This window comes from Uloborus diversus, chromosome 1 (assembly GCF_026930045.1).
Source record: "Uloborus diversus isolate 005 chromosome 1, Udiv.v.3.1, whole genome shotgun sequence".
Classification (NCBI taxonomy): domain Eukaryota; kingdom Metazoa; phylum Arthropoda; class Arachnida; order Araneae; family Uloboridae; genus Uloborus; species Uloborus diversus.
This window is the reverse complement of record NC_072731.1, coordinates 243,930,119-243,948,377: the sequence shown is the minus strand read 5'-3', so window position 1 is coordinate 243,948,377 and position 18,259 is coordinate 243,930,119. Positions and strand designations below refer to the sequence as shown.

At 33.0% G+C, this 18,259-nt stretch overlaps 1 protein-coding gene across 1 annotated transcript; it reads left to right on the top strand.

Moving 5' to 3' along the window:
• Nucleotides 1-1,564: 1,564 nt before the first annotated feature.
• LOC129226351 (endocuticle structural glycoprotein SgAbd-9-like) lies at nucleotides 1,565-13,138 on the top strand. Its single transcript, XM_054860957.1, has 2 exons — nucleotides 1,565-1,621; nucleotides 12,591-13,138. Exons 1-2 carry the CDS (start codon nucleotides 1,613-1,615, stop codon nucleotides 13,062-13,064), a joined length of 483 nt encoding a protein of 160 aa, XP_054716932.1. The 5' UTR covers nucleotides 1,565-1,612; the 3' UTR covers nucleotides 13,065-13,138.
• Nucleotides 13,139-18,259: the final 5,121 nt, after the last annotated feature.

The following is an 18,259-nucleotide window of genomic DNA, read 5'->3' as shown; positions in this document are numbered from 1 at the left end:
TGTAGGTGTGTTTATGTATGCGTGTGTGTGTAGGCTATGGACGCAACCTGGAGACGGTTTTCGCTATAGGAGCAGCATCGTGAGGAGCCGGTCGACGGCATTGAGCTATGACACTAAGAGGAGAGAGAACTTCCCATTCTTCTACACTGAGGCTCACGGTCTGAATTTCGAGCGAGTTTGGCAAAACCAATTGTATTATAAAACATCTTGTTTAATGGCAAAAGACCGCTTCTTTTGCCACAACGGTTTGAACATATTAAGGATTTGAAAAATGCACGGCAAAAGGCTTTACATGATAAAACTTGAGTTTAAATGTTAAAAGTGCGATTCTTTTGCCATACTCGCTTGGGCAAAAAACGGACCGATTAGTTCGCTCTCCTCTTTTAGTGTTAAGCTCAATGGTCGACGGTGATGCTGCAGAGGGTGATGGCGGGAAAATAAAATCAGCGTAACATCAAAAACAGTCAAATGAAAACAATAAGCAATCGTGATTGCTCGAAAAAAAATTAATTTGAATTTTGACATCTTGAATTCAAATTATGTTTCTCGCAATCACGAGTGTGTGTATGTAGGCGTGTGTGTTTGTGTGTGGGGGTATGTGTTTGTGCGTACGGGTTATGTGTATGTGTGTGTAGGCATGTGTGTTTGTGTCTGTGGGGGGGGGGGGGGGTTGTGCATGTGTGTGTAGGCATATGTGTTTGTGTCTGTGTGCAGGCATGAATGTGTGGGTAGTTGTGTGTATGTGTGTGTGTATGTTTTGTATATATGTGTGGGTGTGTTTGTGTATGTGTGTGCAGGTATGTGTAGGTGCATGTGTGTGTATGTGTGTGTCGGTGCGTGTGTGTAACTGTGTATGTATGCGCGCGTGTGTAGGACATGGATGCAACCTGGAAACGGCTTTCGCTATAGGTGCAGCATCGTGAGGAGCCCGCCGACGGTGATGGTGCGGAGGGTGGCGGTGGGAAAAATCAAAGGAACGTCAAAAATAGTCAAGTGAGAACAATAAGCAATCGTGATTGCTTAAAAAAAAAAACGAAAGACATGGCTCACAGTGAAAAATTAGAGAAGGTAAGCTTTTTACCACAATAACTGTTTGTATTAATATTAAAATTATTATTGTTATTATTATTATTATTTTCAGAATTAGTGTAAGTTGTTTAACAAGCAACTTGATAAAAGGATATAATTAATACATCGCGTCCATTCCTTTGTGAAATCATTCTTATTATAGCATTGTTTTATTCCCGTCATATCTTGACATTTGTTTCATTGCGGCAAACCTGAGGTTAAAATGCTACCGCGAACCCAAGAACGACCTTCAACAAAACAAAAAGCAAACGAATCCTTGTTGATGCACGAGAGAGAAAAAAAATAATCAATTTAGCTATCGATTTTCGTCCAAACGGGGTGGAGAGCCTTGAGTTTTTTTTTCCCTGAAGACACCTAAATGTAACGGATTCCACGCAAACGACAATTGCTTTGCATCGAAATGAATACAATTAAGAAAAAAAAATATATTCCTGAAGATGTATATAAACAAATTGATGTGCGAAACGTTTACACATTCGTACTTATCTTCTTCAAGACGGCATCAAGGGAGACACGGTTCATCATGAAATTCGTAAGTTTTCAGATTTATTAATAAAATAATCAATTTAATAATTAAGTTTGTTAAGAAGAGTGTCCCTGGGTAATTTCTGATTAGTATTACATATCTAGGGTAAATAATTATCAAGAAAATTTTATTTAAAAAAATAAAAGTTGATGAAATGTGGCATATATTCTGGAACCGTATACTTTATTACAGGACTAATGGTACCCGCATGGCTTTTCCCGTAATAGAAAAATTGAAAGGTCTTTTGGTTCGCCTGTATATTTACAAATAATGTATGATGAATTTTCTCGCCAATTGGCTTGCACCCATGTTACGGTTCCACGTTATGATAATTTCGTATCTCGTCAATTGGCTTGTGCCCATGTTACGGTTCCACGTTATGATAATTTCGAAATTTACTCGTCCATCTTTTGAAAATTTTGTTCTTAAAATTGGAATAGAAAAAGAACAAAATCGAATTTTCGAAAAATCGCTTTGAGGTGAACACCTCCATGCTACAAACTAACTTTGTACCAAATTTCATAAAACTCGACCGAACGGTCTAGGCGCTATGCGCGTCACAGAGATCCAGACATCCTCCGGACAGAGAGACTTTCAGCTTTATTATTAGTAAAGATAAAAATAATCAATTCAATAATTAAGTTTGTTAAGAAGAGTGACCCTGGGTAATTTCTGATTAGTATTACATCTCTAGGGTAAATAATTATCCAGAAATTTTTATTTTAAAAAATAAAAAAATATAAAATGTGGCATATTTCCTGGAATCGTATTCTCTACCACAGGATGACTGCATTTGCTCCATTGTAATATTCTGTTTAGTTTATCAAATTGAGCGTCTTTAAAGATGCTTACTATTTCAAAGATCGGTTCCTAAACATGCATATGTTTACAAAAATCTTCCTCTCGACTTAAAGTATTTGTTTTACTTATTTTTAGTTTGTCTAAAAAATGTTAGTTTTGATCAGCTTTTCTACATCTATTTTAAATATTAAATAGAATTACATTGAGGCATATCAAATGTTTCCTCTTATAGATGGGGAAATTATTCATAACTGGAGTAATTCCACATTATAAAAGCCCGGGATAAGTGCACAATAGAGCATCAAAATATGCATGCAAATATGCACTGAAAATTCATGAAATATACGATGAAAATTCAAAACTTATGCATCAAACCTTTTTCCTTCACGCAAATAAAAAGTTCTCGCATCTGAATAAAAACACGAATGACCTTTCTATAGTTACATTCTCCCCCCCCCCCCTTTTTTCCTTTTTTTACATTTTGAGTGGTAAATTTTATTTTTTTGTGATGATATGCACAGAAAATAGAATGGCATTAACAGCATGCACAGAAAATCAGGCAATCCGAGAAAACCCACAGGTCATCCGATTTTTTGTTTTCCATGAGGAACAAAATTTTTTTTGGAATCTCTCTTTGATGTAAAAAAAAAAAAATCTAACAGTGAATAAAAAACGAAGTTATTTTGAAAATTCACCGTTTTTATACAGTTCTACGCATTAACTTCAAAAGGGGCAAACATATGCAAATTGCATATGTATTTGAATATGACCCGGGTTTCACTAATCATGCCCATGTCCTGTAGTAAACATGATCAGAAAAAGATATTGAATGCAAAATTTTAGTCTTTTTGTGTGACAGTTAATATATGTTAACTGCAAGCGCTATAAAAACAACAAGAATATAAAGTTGGGTATACTGGGGCACGTTTACGTAGTGCCTTTTTTTCTAATCGAATTATAACTGGACAGCCAACAGTCATAACAGATTGATGCTGCTCTCTAGCACATAGTCTCAAACGTTTTTGAGCATCAGTCGAGCTTCTGTCTAGCATGCAGAAATAACTTATTGTGAATAAATAATACTTAGTTAAGAAATTACAAATATATAAAAATTAGCAGAATTTTATCCTTTTTTGAGAATTGTACTTGTATGAATTAAAATGTTATCAAGTTTTTTTTTTTCACATATTTATTAATAATAAAGCGGAAAGTCTCTCTGTCTGGATGTCTGGGTGTCTGTAGGATGTCGTTGACGCTCATAGCGCGTAGATTGTTCGGCAGATTTTAAAGAAATTTGACACAAAGTTAGTTTGTAGCATGGGGGTGTACACCTCGAAGCGATTTTTCAAAAATTCGATTTTATTCTTTTTCTATATCAATTTTAAGAACATTTTCCGGAGCAAAATTATCATAAGATAAGATTATAATAAGATGGACAAGTAAATTACGAAATTATCATGACGTGGAATGGGAGAGCGAATGAACATAGCCAATTGGCGAGAAATTCGTCATCCATTATTTGTAAATATACAGGCAAACCGAATGAACTTTTAATTTTAAACTACGGGCAAAGCCGTGCGGGTACCACTAGTTAAAAATAAATCCAAACTTAGCGACGGGGCAAGTTTACACGTTGACGTTGCAGCGCCTTTACGCACGTTCTTACGATGTCTTACTTCTAAACGTGCCCTGACGCTTTTTTCGCTCCGAACTGTCTCAAATCTTTTTAGTATTTTCAGGCTATTTAGTTTTGAAAATCACCATTTATTTTTTAATTGAGTTACAATTCGTATCTTATAGGTTACAATCATGTAGGGCTATCTTCATGCTCATTCAACTTTCACTTTATGCACTATTCAGTCTGTAAGAAATTTGCCTTATTTTAACGATGGTAAGACATTATGTTCAAAACACCAACAGAACCACGTTAGGTGTCAAGATAAATATGCTTAAACATACCCCGTGTTCGGGGTAAGTTTACGCAACCGACTTGTACTCAAAAATAGTTTTTAAACGTAAACTGAAAAAAACTAAAAAAAAAAACTGAGCAACAACTAAATATACCAGTTTTGACTGCATTAACTGCTTCATAAAATTGACATAGCTAAAATTTCCTAAGTTAAGACATGAAAATTAGAAAATTCATTGAAAAAAATCCGCGTAAACGTGCCCCGGTCTACCCTACTACTGAGTTTTTATTTTAATAAAATCATCTTGTCCGCTGCTTTACTAAGATTTGAAAGCTTATCTATTTAATTTAACGTATTATTTATCAATTCACGTGCTGTATTAAGAACAATTTTAAAAATTCGTTATTTCAAAAACGAACTGGGCGATCTTTAAATACCCTCAGAAGGAATTAAGAAAGGTCCCGATCCAGGGGTAATTTTTGATCACTAAAAATTGGAAATGTTTTAAATTCTATTTTACTTTTAAAGGAAAATATGGTTACGTAGAATTTGTTTCATAAATGTTCAAACTTTCACCCAAAATTAAAATTTTTCCTTTAACAGTTTTTTCATAAACTGGATCGCAGAAAAATTAAGTTTAATTAAAAAATAATCAATGATGCACTATTTGAAATTGCTATTTTAAAGAAATATTTTTAACGTTTTTTTTTTTTTTTTTTTTTTTTTGGTTCCAATTTACAAAACTGAATAAATCACTGACGGTTTGTTAAACGGAAAATTACAACAGATCATAATGGGGTTATTTCCTTCAGTCAAAAGTAGTACTTTTAGTCACGGAAATTGATAGAATAAGCAAAGAAAATAACATGGACCCAGAAAATTCTTCCGTTTTCCCAACAGTTACTTTTTAATTAATTTTTTTAAACGTCCGATTTTGCAAACGAGGCGTGGTCTTGATGACGTCGCAAATGATGCTCTTTGGCGCATCTTTCTACTACGTTTCCACGTTATGATAATCAAACAGCAAATTAAACGCTCTGCGCTTGCTATCAACCCTATCGTTGCCAATACACGTAAGTAAAGTTGCTAATTAAATACTTTGTTCTGTGAATGGCAACACTGAATGGCATTTCATCATTTGTGATGTCATCGGCAAGAAATGTAAACAATGAATGCGCACCGACTTAAGTAATTTTTTAAAAATATTAAACTTAAACAAATTATTTAAAAAATGGTTAGATCCTATGTTTTTAAGCATGTTCTTTCAGAAAAAAATACTTTTAAAATTTTGGAAACGACCCCATTTTCAGCAAGACTGAGAATAAATATTTTAAAATGTCATTAAATAATTATCCAATTTAATTTTAAGTTTTGTATTGAACTTGAAGTTCATGCCGTCTTACATTGCATTATAAGGTAGCATGAAAAAATGTTCTGCGTAAACAAAGTTGAGATGAAAATTTTTTAGCTTCCCTTGCAATCCCTTGAAATTTCAGAAAATTTATTTGAATAGATGTATAATTTATTTTAACATTAAAACAATTTGAAATATTACATTTCCTTTACTTTCATTCTTAATTTTATTACGATTTAAAAAAGAAAGAAAAATGTGTCAAGCAAACTGTTAAAATATTTCAAATTAGAAGGAATTTTTAAAACGGTTGAGAAAAACTTAACATTTTGCTTGCTTTTCATAAAATAACTTACTTTATTACGGTCTAAAATCAAAGATTACCAACAAAATGTTTTAAATTTTAATTTAGATATTTTTTTGTGATCTGTTTAAAAAAATAACATTTCCCTTACTTTTCAACTAAAATTACTTACATTATTACATTTTAAAATCGAAGATTACAAAAAAACACTGTTTTCAATTTCAATTTAAAAAAAAAATAAACTGTTGAAAGAACAGAACATTTCCCTTACTTTTCATAAAATTGCTTACTTTATTACGTTTTAAAGTCAAAAGATTGCAATAAACTGTGCTGAATTTCAGTTTAGAAACAATTTCTTAAGCTGTTGATAAAACATAACATTTCCCTTACTTTTCATAAAATAACTTACTTTATTACGATTTAAAATCAGAAGATTGCAATAAACTGTTTTGAATTCTAATTTAAGAGCAATTCTTAAATCAACTGACAAAATTTAACATATTGCTTACTTTTCATCAAAATACTTTATCATAATTTTTTTCGAAACGTATAGCAATTGCTAGCTATTGTTATACGTTTCGAAAGATAGTATTGCTAGCAAACTGTTAAAACAATTCAATTTAGAAAGAATTTTTAAAGCACTTGATAAAACAACATTTCACTCAGAGGGAGAGAGTTTTCATTAGAAGTACTTTCCTTTAAACATCTTTGATCTCTGTGACGCGCATAGCGCCTAGACCGTTCGGCCGAATTTCATGAAATTTGGCACAAAGCTAGTTTGTAGCATAAGGGTGTGCACCTCGAAGCGATTTTTCGAAAATTCGATTTTGTTCTTTTTCTATTCCAATTTTAAGAACATTTTCCCTAGCAAAACTAACATAAGATGGACGAGTAAAATACCAAGTTGTCATAACGTGGAAACCGTAACATGGGAAAGCCAATTGGCGAGAAATTCACTATACATTTTTTGTAAATATACAGGCGAACCAAAAGACCTTTTAATTTTCTACTAAGAGCGAAGCCGTGCGGGTACCACTAATTTGAAATAAAAGAGCTTCGTTTACAAGAAAATGCGTCAATAAGTTTGGTATTATCAATATTTTGGCGACGTTTATCATTTACTGAAGTCACCCTTAAGACGTTGGTCGGCCATCGGACATTTTATTTCTCAGGAAACTTCTCAAAATGTTTTGAGTGGAAAATGCCCTTTTACAAGGAGCAGTAGATGTAGTGATTGCCACTACGAGCGTGATGCACTTTAATAAATTGGGGAATGCATCTGAACTGAAACTGCGAATTGTATGTTTCAAGCTATGTACAGTGGCTCCCAAAAGTTTTCGTACTCCTTGAAATTTTGTAGTAAAACCAAAATAACGCGAAATTGAATTCCTATGCCTATCTGAATAAAACCCAGTAGTTTTTTTTTTTCAAAATATTGCCAGATTTTATTTTTTATATTTGTCAAAACACGAAGCGACTGAGAAAAAATACGCCACAAAAGTCATCTTACACTGAAATATTTTCAAATAAATTCTTGACTAAAATTACCATTTTTTAATGATTTTTTCACTGTGATCACACTGTGAAGTCATTTGCCTTTAATTTTTTTGTTTATTTATTCCCTAATAATCTGCTTATTGTTTTAAAATGGCAGGTATGTGTAAAAAAACATGATTCGAAATTGATTTTTTTCCCTCACAGTAGCCGTAAATTGATTTGAAATATCTCTAAATTCGTAAATTTATGCCATTCTATAGTGAAGTGCTTGATAAAATGCTTTAAAGACAAGAATTGAATCGAAAGCAAGGTAAGAAAAGGTCAATTGGCAAAGTTAACTAAGTGTGATCGGAGATTTACAGTTTAAAAAATCATGAAAAATACACATTTGCGTGCTGAAAAAGTTTCTGTAGAATTGAATGAAACATTTTACCCTTAATTTTTTACCTAAAATTGTTCGCCAAGTTCTCTGATTAGCTTTATTAAATGGGACCTCTTCCCGCAGAAATTTTTTTGTTCATGGGAAAAACAGAAAGCTTACGCTTTCCGTTGTAAAATCAATGATAAATAAGCTCAAAACGTTTTGGAACAACGTCTTACTTATGAGTGAAAATAAATTCAACATTTTGGATTAAATTGTTGTATAATGTAAATAGGGGGAAAAAAATGAGGAATTTAATCTTAAGAACTTATTTGGATCAGTTAATCAGGACGGTGAAGGTGTTTTTGTGTGAGGGTGCATATCAACATCAGGACAAGGAGATTTGGAATTTTTTGATGAAATAAGGAAGCATGCTGTTCATTTAAATGTTTTTAAAAAACAATTTTAAACTATTAGTCCGAAATTTGGTAATCGGAAACAACTTTGTTTTTCATTAAGACAACGATAAGAAGCACACGTTTGCGTCTGGTGCCTCAAAAATTGTCCTTAAGCTTAGAAATATATCCTCAATCGCCAGATTTAAACTTAATGGAACATATATGGAGATATCTGGTGGCTAGATTGCGAAAATACACCATTGAAACGAAAAGCGAACTAGAAACAGTAAGACTCGAAGTGCGGCTGAACACTTACTCAGAAATTGCACTAAAAAATAAAGAAAAAAAAATAAATATATTCCCAGACGTTTAAAAACTGTTGTTGATACTGCATGATATTCTACTAGATAATAACGTAGTAAAATGTTAGATTATTTACTAATTTTTTGACATTTTTTCAAAGTCTACGAAGACTTTTGTGAGATTAAGTTTCTGGCACTTTTTGATTGTTGATTTCTTAAAAATAAAGTTTTGTTATGTTATTAAAAATTTTCATGTAGTTTTATTGAAAATAGATCATAGATCTTATAATTAAATACCCATTCCAAAATATTAATTTTAACGAATGGATAATGGCGTATTTTATTGAAAATCGTAAGTGTACGAACACTTTTGGGAGCCCCTGTATTTCCGACTGCTTCCTTTTTAATGTTGCCAGCAACAACAAATTCAGCCTTTAAAATTAATTTATATCAATTGTACTTTAAACATTTAGTTTCATTTTAAAGATGAATTTTACTTGAGATTTAAAATAGTTTCGATCTCATTGAAAGTTCTGAAGCTGTTTTCCAAAAGGACGTTTTTTCCTAGGGAACGTATATTCTGGGACATTGTCCCGGAGTGAAATTTTTTCCTAGAACACATTACAAAAGAATGTGGAGCAGAAGCACTGTCTTATACTTTGATGCAGTTACAGTTAAAAATTAGAGAATATTGCTTCTTTTTAATTTACGTATTTTTTAGATAAGAGCAAATAATTAAAAATATCAACTTTTCCTTTTTTTTAATCACGGTTATATATCTTTTTTTTTTTTTTTTTTGAGAAGGGCAATAAGACAAAATAGCACTTACCTTTTATTTTGTAATTTTAAGTTCGACCTTTCATTATTGCCCTAGCTTTAAGATTTAATTTTTAAAAAATATTGTTTTTAAATATTGCCCCTCAATCACAGTTTGTATATGTCTGACACTATTACTACACGCGTGTGTATATGAATATATGTATGTAATGTATTATTTAAAATGAAGAAGTTTTTGCCATGTCAGTTGTGTTTCTATAGATTAGATTAACTTCACTCGATAGTTATTGCAGATCGCACTATATAGGAACTTTTGTTCATGGTTTGATAATTAAATCTGGGTTTTTATACACTATATTTATTTAATTAACTGAGGTAAAAAGCACAATGTCCTCTTTATTATGAAATTAAGATTAAAAGCTCAAAATTTATGAACAAAAGAATCACTCAACAAGTCCTACCGAAACGTTAACTTTTTATAACAAAAGTGCCTTTTAGCTCTGATACACAGAAAGCATACACAGACATATAATCATTAGGAAAGTAGCGATTTTTCCTAGAAAATATTCAGTTTTATTGATGGAGACCGAACTACATAACCGAACTAAACTCTCGGCCTCTTCCTATTAATTCATAACTAAGATTTTTGAACTTTCAAAGTGAACGTATAATAGAAATAAACTATAAATATTTCACATATGTAAAATAAAGGAATAAGTAACTGAAACATAAACTCAAAATACCGAACTTTGAAACATCAATATAAACTAACAGGAATAATTTCGTAATTTCTTTCATTTTCCGCCTAAGAAATAAAAAAACTAAAAATTACTTAGATTTAATGAAAGAGGACTTTTAAAATTAAGAATTCTAACTGGTGAACTCGTTCAATAAACTGAGTTTTGCGATACATAATAAATGATGTAGCTTTCATCACCACTGTATCTTATAAAATGCCTCAGTTCGTTTTCTTTTCTTTTTTTTTTCTTTGTAATTGGAAAATTTTGACTGCAGAAAAAACATCAACTCAAATACATCGGCGATGAAAAAAAAAATCGATATTTTTTCTAAAACATCGAACCCCTACTTGTAACATCTATCACCGGGCTTTGTCAGAGCAAGTGAAATGTGTCGTTCAAGTTTTTCGAAGATTAAACGAACAGAAAAAGTAATTTCATTTCATTCATGTAACTATTGCTTATAGATTAACAAGATTCCTCCGTCGAAAAAATGCACCGTTCACGCCAAAATCATGTGACCTTTTGACGTACCTCGCAGCTGACGAAAGCTGCTCTACGTAGCCACAACGTATGAAATTTAAAGTTTCTTAAATTTCTCCGAGACCCCTCATCAGACCAGATGAAATTAACATGGGGCCATCTAGAATGTACACCCTTCCAAACAGAAAAATAATTTTTCAAATCGGCCCAGTATTCTTGGAGTAATACAAAAACATACATAAAAAGCCGCAAGACGAAATCATAACCTCCTTTTTTTGAAGTCGGTTAAAAAATAATTACAAAATCAGAATCCTAAGAAATATTTATATAAACTACTTTCAGTAATTTTAATACTTTATTCTGTACTAGCTTACTACCAATACTTTCCGGGTGTTTAATTATGTCACTTACTTCATAGTTAAAGAATTAATTTTATCATCAGGTGTGCAAAAAATGCAGCATCCCCACCTTCTAAGAAACAAACTCGAAAATTTTTTTTGACGGGATTAAAAAATGTCTCATTTACGTAACGTTACTCATTTAATTTATGATTCCTTTTTTATCAGCGTACTTGCACGAGTTCTGTAACAGTAATCTGATTTAAATTGAGCTGAACTTTTTCGATTTTGTTTCGCAGAAAATTATTCAAAGCGGTTTAATCATCATATAGAATTCAAAGAAACTTCAAGTGGTGCCGATTTCTGCACTTCAACGTACCGTGAAATTCGGAACGATTCGTTAATCGCTCGCGTAGAAAAGTGCAATGTATGCAATGACTCGATAACTCTGAATTTAAATTTGAAACACTTTGATTTGTTTTCTTCTTGAACCTTGAACTTTCGTGATCGGGTATCAAAGCACCGCATTGCTAAATTTCGTAGCAATCCAACATAAACTGGATTTACGTAAGGAACATGCACAAAAAAAAAAAAAAAAAAAAAAATCTGCGTGTAGCCATTTTTATGCTGTTCATAAGAATTCAATAATAGCACGAAGCGAAGGAACATTATTTTTCCCAACAAAAACATACAGCTTAATTACCCTCAGTTATTTTAAACCTACTATAAATCGTTATGAACACTAATGACTCACCAGATTTTTAATTGCATTTGTCACTAATACTTCTTTTTGCAGATTTTAGCAATTTTCCTTTGTCTTTTTATGACAAAAACGAGCTGATGTGTGCATCACATGACTTCCTTTTACTCCAATTTAATGTCAATTCCTCATTATTGGCAATTGTAATGTGATTCAATAGTTTACTCTCTAAATATCACCAACAGTGGCCACATTGAAACTAGATTCAAAATTTAAAAAAAAAAATGGTCAAATTTGTCGCCAAGTTGGCGACAAAAATACTGGCGATATGTTGCCAAGCGTCCGCCAAATTATAACACCACTTGAGTTTACATCGAAATTAACAATGATTTCCCCCCAAAAAGGGGCTCTTTAGAAACAACCGAATGGAACCAAAAGGGAAGGTGCACAACTAGATCCCACTAGGAGTCTACGTACCAAATTTCAACTTTCTAGGGCATACCGTTTTTGAGTTATGCGAGATACATACACATACGCACATACATACGTACATACAGACGTCACGAGAAAGCTCGTTGTAATTAACTCAGGAATCGTCAAAATGGATATTTCGGGTGTCTGTACGTTCCTAGGCATATATCCACCTGTGGTCAAGTCGAAAAAAAAAACCAACATTCATTCGGGGGTGAGCAAAATAGAAATTAAGGCCGATTTTTTAGTGAAAATTTTTTTGCGAATACAATACTTCCTTTTTTGTAAAAGGAAGTAATTACTCAACTTGCCATGACCCTAAAATACGTGCTATTTATTATTATGAATACCGGTGATGAATCGGATTTTCGCATTTTTCACCCATAGTTCTCCTTCCGATTTGTAGCAAGCTTTTTCTGCTTAGTTATGCCAAAAATTACGGATTAGCTATCCGTGCTTGATGTCGACATACTATCTAGCGTTTTGAATAATAATAAATCATCGTATTTTTGAGTAGTATTTTTCACCAATACTTCTCCTTCCAGGTTGTAGCTACTTTCCTCTGCCTCATCGCCGTCGTTCACTGCGAGATCGACTACAAGATCGAAGATGACGGAAAGTACAGCTTCAAGTACAACACGGAAGACGCAGGTTCCCACCAGAGAGAGGAATCCTCCAATGGGGATGGAATAGTATCCGGCAGCTTCAGCTACCTGGATGCCAACGGTGACCTGCGTAAGACCACCTACACAGCCGGAAAAGACGGATTCCAACCATCCGGGGACATCGGAGTAGACAAGAAGACTGCTGAAAAAGCTGCTGAGTTAGCAGCCCTCGCACCCAAAGCACCTGTTGAGGAGAAGACCGAAGTCAATTTGCATTCCTCACCTTTCACGCTGCCCTTCTATGCCCTGCCAGGACTCCACGCTCCTGTCTATACATCTCACCATCATTACCCCTATGCCATTCCCTCTCCCTTACATCACCCTTTCAGTTATGTTCACTACGCTCATTGGTAAAACAATGGGATTTTTCGAACTGAAATTGCCTTGTGATTCACATTGTGTCTTGTAATAAATGTTCTAAAAGTCGATTTTTTTGTCTCATACTTTCTTCTCTATAACATAAAAGTTGACAGAATGAAAACATCCTAAGACGGACACTGATACGAAACAATGCCTGTATTATTAAATGAAATAATTGCTTTTAGCGGGAAGAGTGACTCAGATTTGGGGAAGATTCGGAACGAACAGAAGCAAATTCAAAAAAGAAAGACGACTATGTTTGACGACTTTTGTGAAAAATCGATCAAAGAAACTGAAAGCAAACTGAAACATTTGACAATAAAATACTGATTTTTCTTAAACATACTTTTTTTAAAAATTAAATAAAAGGTTTCTTTGTACAAAAACTTGCAGATTTCTGCATATATATATACAATATGCAGAATTGTATTTCAGCGTCACAAGGAATGCCTTTGTCAATTTCTTCTCAAAACACGCTTACTTTTAACATATCTTGATTTTATACTTATGTATATAATTGGTACTTAAAAATTGTTTGGCACAGTATAGCCCTCAGAGGCTCTTGCGCCATTAAAAATAAACAAACTAAACCAAACCAACCTTTTTCAATGTAAAAAAAGTGAGCTTACAGATGAAAAGGCATCGACAAAAGCTCACTTTTTCCATTGAAGAGGCGTTCCTTGTCATGCCGAAACACTTGCATGCAGTATTGTGCAAATCCTAATGCAATAGAACGTTTCATTTAAAATTTTACTTTACTTCAAAATTTATTTTATTTCTTTTTACTTTCTTTTCTCCTCTTCTAAAAAAGGTTGTATTCGCGAAAAAGTTTTTACTCATAAGTCGACTTTAATTTCCATTTTACTCGCCTCCGAATGAATATTGAGTTTTTTTTCGATTCGACCTAAGTGCCTAAGAACGTTTAGACACGCAAAATATCCATAATGACGATTCCTGAGTTAATTACAATGAATTTTCTCGTGACGTCTGTTCGCACGTATGTATGTATGTATGTGCGTATGTATGTCGCATAACTCAAGAACGGTAAGTCCAAGAAAGTTGAAATGTGGTACGTAGACTCCTAGTGGGGTCTAGTTGTGCACCTCCCCTTTTGGTTGCATTCGGGTGTTTTTAAAGGGATCTTTTGACCCTTTTTGGGGGGGGGGAATCATTGTTAATTTCGATGTAAACTCAATCGGTGTTATAATTTGGCGGACACTTGGCGATATATCACCAGTCTTTTGGTCGCCAAGTTTTGTCGCCAACTAGGTGACAAATTTGGCGATTTTGTTTTATTTTTTATTTATTATTATTTTTTTAAATCTGTTTCAATTTGGCCAGTGTTGGTGATATTTAGAGAGTTAACTATTGAATCACATTAAAATTGCCAGTAATGGGGAAATGACATTGAGTTGGAGTAAAAGTAAGTCATGTTATGTACACGTCAGCTCGTTTCTTTTTTTTTCTGAAAAAACTGATTTCTTTTTAATTACTTGCATGCTTTTGGCTAGCATTTGAAAAGTATTTAGAAAAAAAATATATTAGTATTTAAAAGAAGAAATTTACAATTTAAAATTAATAAAAATTTCACTTAAAAGAATCACTTTAGAGGAAATGAAACTGAGCTCTAAGATAAGGCATATAACATAATCTAGTAACATAACATACTTAATCTTACATCTTAATAAATCATACATCTGAATAACATAATAAAGTAGCTTTTAAAAATAATAAAATTAAAATAATAAAGCTTTATGCACCAACAGCTCTAAAAAGTCGTAAGTTTTACTTATAATTTGATGTTTCTGGCGTCGACAATCTAATATTGCTTCTACGTCAATATTGTACGTATCTTTTGATTTATGTTTGTGAGTGGCATTTTCTCTGAATTTTGGGGGGAAAAAATCTTCAAAGAAATGTAATTTCTAATAACTCTCTTAAGAAATTGAGTCGACCTTAAAAAAAGTGTATATAGTACTCCAGTTAAATATAATGGTGTTCTTATTTTGTTTGTTTGTCCATTTATTTATATATTTTGCGTGTCGGATACGTACTGGGATGTTAAAAATACGTTTTTCATGAAAAATGTTGTTCAGTTACTTTTTTAATTGTTTCGAAACTTTCCTATTTTTGTATTGAAATACGGGTCCTATATTTTCCTCCTTTTTTGTAAAAGTGTCCTTTTTCCTACTTTTTTGCAAAAGTATCCTACTTTTCCTACTTTTTGACCGTTAAAATGCACGATGACATCTGTGATGATAAAAAAAAATGATAAAATAAATATCCAACTATTAAAATAATAATTAAAATAAATAGATGAACGAAATAATAATAATAATAAATATAGTAAAAATACATATAATAAAATATGTACAGTTTATAAAAGTTTTTTTCTTTCTTTCTTGACATACAACAATAGACATAGAACAATATTCACAACCTTACGAAGCATTTCATGGCTAAAAAATGTCACACATATACTCTTTTCAAAATTCTAACATTCTACATTTTTTCTGTATTTCACTTTTTAATGCGCGAGCGCACTCAACTATGCATACGATAAAAGAAAAGTTCTTCAACCGTTGTAATTTTGTTAAAACCAAGGCAGTGAAGAATTCATTTTTATGGTATAAAAGCTATGGAAAACTGCGAATTTGCATCAGAATTTCTGCGTATCCACTGGGAGACTGGAGCACTTCCATCATGACCCGTGTAAGTAAACTCTTGGTGCATTAAGCTTTTTTACTGCCTATATTGTTGCACTTTGAATATGTATTCTTTGTTTACGAGTATATTGTTGAACGGTTAGAAAGGAAGAGCTTAAAAAAATTTAAATGTATATTTTTCTTATTTAAGCATTCCAGTTTGTTGAAGGGAGCAATTTTTCTAAGAGAAAAGCAAATTTCAGGCAAACAAATTCAAGCTTGTGGCCAGGACCAGACAAGACCCAGGTGCCAGGTTGTCCGGATGACTAAAAAAATACCTATCGACTATTTCTTCCAGAACAAGAGAATAACAATCCATAACATTTTTAATCTTGCTTATTTTTATTTCTTCAGGGGTATTCACCTAGGGAGGAGTCATGGCACAGACTGCGCCATTAAAATTTTTAAAGGGGTCTTTTGAGGGGTATTTTTCTTTTTTTTGGGGGGGGGGGGCTCTTGCTTTGGAGAGGTCTTTGTTATGTATAAGGGTGCGCCTTTGCTCTTAGGGGGAGGGGCCCCCTTGATTTCTTTTTTTTTTCTTTTATCTTCAAAATTCTAAACAGTTATATTTTACAAGTAAGGTAATAATTACACTTATAAAACTTAGATGTTTTAGTCCGGGTGACTAAAAAAATACGTTGGCAGGGGTGCCCACAAGGGGGGATTATGGCGCAAGTTGCGCCATCAAAATTTTTGGGGGGGATTTTTTTCCAGAAGGTTTTTTTTCTTTAGAACATGAAATTTTCGAAATTTGGAATGAAAAATATTAAAACTCATTCAATAATAAATAGATGCATTAATAATGCTTTTTTCACGTACTCTCTTACGGGCCGTCGCAGTAGCTAGCACCCCCCTCCCCCCCCCCCCCCCTAGTTTTTCAGAAGTGGGGCTGCCAATTTCATTTTAGCGATGCAACTAACGAAGAAAAAGGGAAACTCTTCGTTGTTTTACAAAATTAAAATAGTAATTATAAATGAACAATTGAAATAATAGTGAAAAAAAGTATTTTTTCTGTAAAATTTGAATAGCAAATGTAATCTTAAAATACAATTTAGGAGCATCCATGATTCTCTTTTATTAGGAGTATCTAAGTAAAGGCCGCAAAAATGTACGCTTCAAACATTTTTATTAACGCAAAAAAAGTATTCAGTACAGTACACTCTTCACTAGGCAGCAGAGTGGGTATGTCTGCCTAGTCGGAAACTATGGGCTCGGATCAGATTAAAGTATTGCGCATAGAGTAAAATTAGCTTAATGGGAGGGATGACCAGCGACACGCCTTGTCTCTCGGAGGTTCTGGTTATACAAAATCATGCTTCATGGTTCTTCAGTTAAAAAAAAATAAAAATGAAACACATACATAAATAGGACAGCTTCATTAGGACAGTCCACAGGATAGGGGTCGCCGAAACATTCCCATATGTTTTTTTTTTTTGATGAAAAATGTTGTAATGAAAATCATTGCTAAGTGGAGAAAAATGTATGGGTCGCCGAAATAAATTTCAAATAGAGAGAGAGAGAGGAAAGAAAAACAGTTAAATGTAAAGAGAGATTAAAAGTATTGTAATGAATACTCACACCAAAAGTTCTAAATGTTTGAATGTAAAAATCGTAAGTAAATCAAAGCTTGATCAAGAGATGCAGGTTGCATATTAAAAATAAAATGAAGTGGAATAGAGACCTAAGGTATCGCAAAAAATTACCACATCCGTTCAAATTGTTAAAAGTCCTTTCTCTAAAGCCGCAAACGCTTGTATTGCAAGAAAACAAAAATATATTCGGCGAGAAATTGAAAACTTTATTATGGAAAATCCAAGCAAATAATCGTGTTTGGCAAAGGAAAATTAGAAAAAAAAAATCACAATGTGTTTATCAATAATTAAAATTTACAATGAAGATAGGAGGGACCATACTGAAAGGAAGAGTGGAGAACTCCAAATCCTTCTTTTTACGTCCCCTAAGCTGGCCTGGAAGTGAGTTTTTAAAACTTAGGTTTTGAAAAAATCCCGAGAAAACGTTCTCCAACCCCAATTCTTACCCTAACGTCATTTAAGATGGCCTACACCTGAGTATTTAGGACTGCAATTTCGGAAAACCATGAGAGTGCTCCCAACGTAACCTCTGAAAAACGCCCTCTCAATTAATCATTCACATCATTCAAGGTCGAATAAATTTCGTTTTTGGACTTTAATTTAAAAAAAACTCCCTAAGGTTTCCCAAAACTGTCGTCCTCCAAATATTACCGAAGATCCTCAAACATTTCATTGTTAAGACTTAAATTCAGAAAATTTTTCGAGGGAGAACTCCAAAACCTTCTACCCTTCTAACAGTATTTAAAATCGTCTACGATTGCGTTAATTAAATTTCAATTTGTAAAAATTTGCCAGGGGATTACTCCGAATATCTCCACCCATTAACATCAACAAAAATCTTCTAAAATTGCGGTTTCAACAGATCGAATTTTTTTCAAGAGAATGCCTTCCC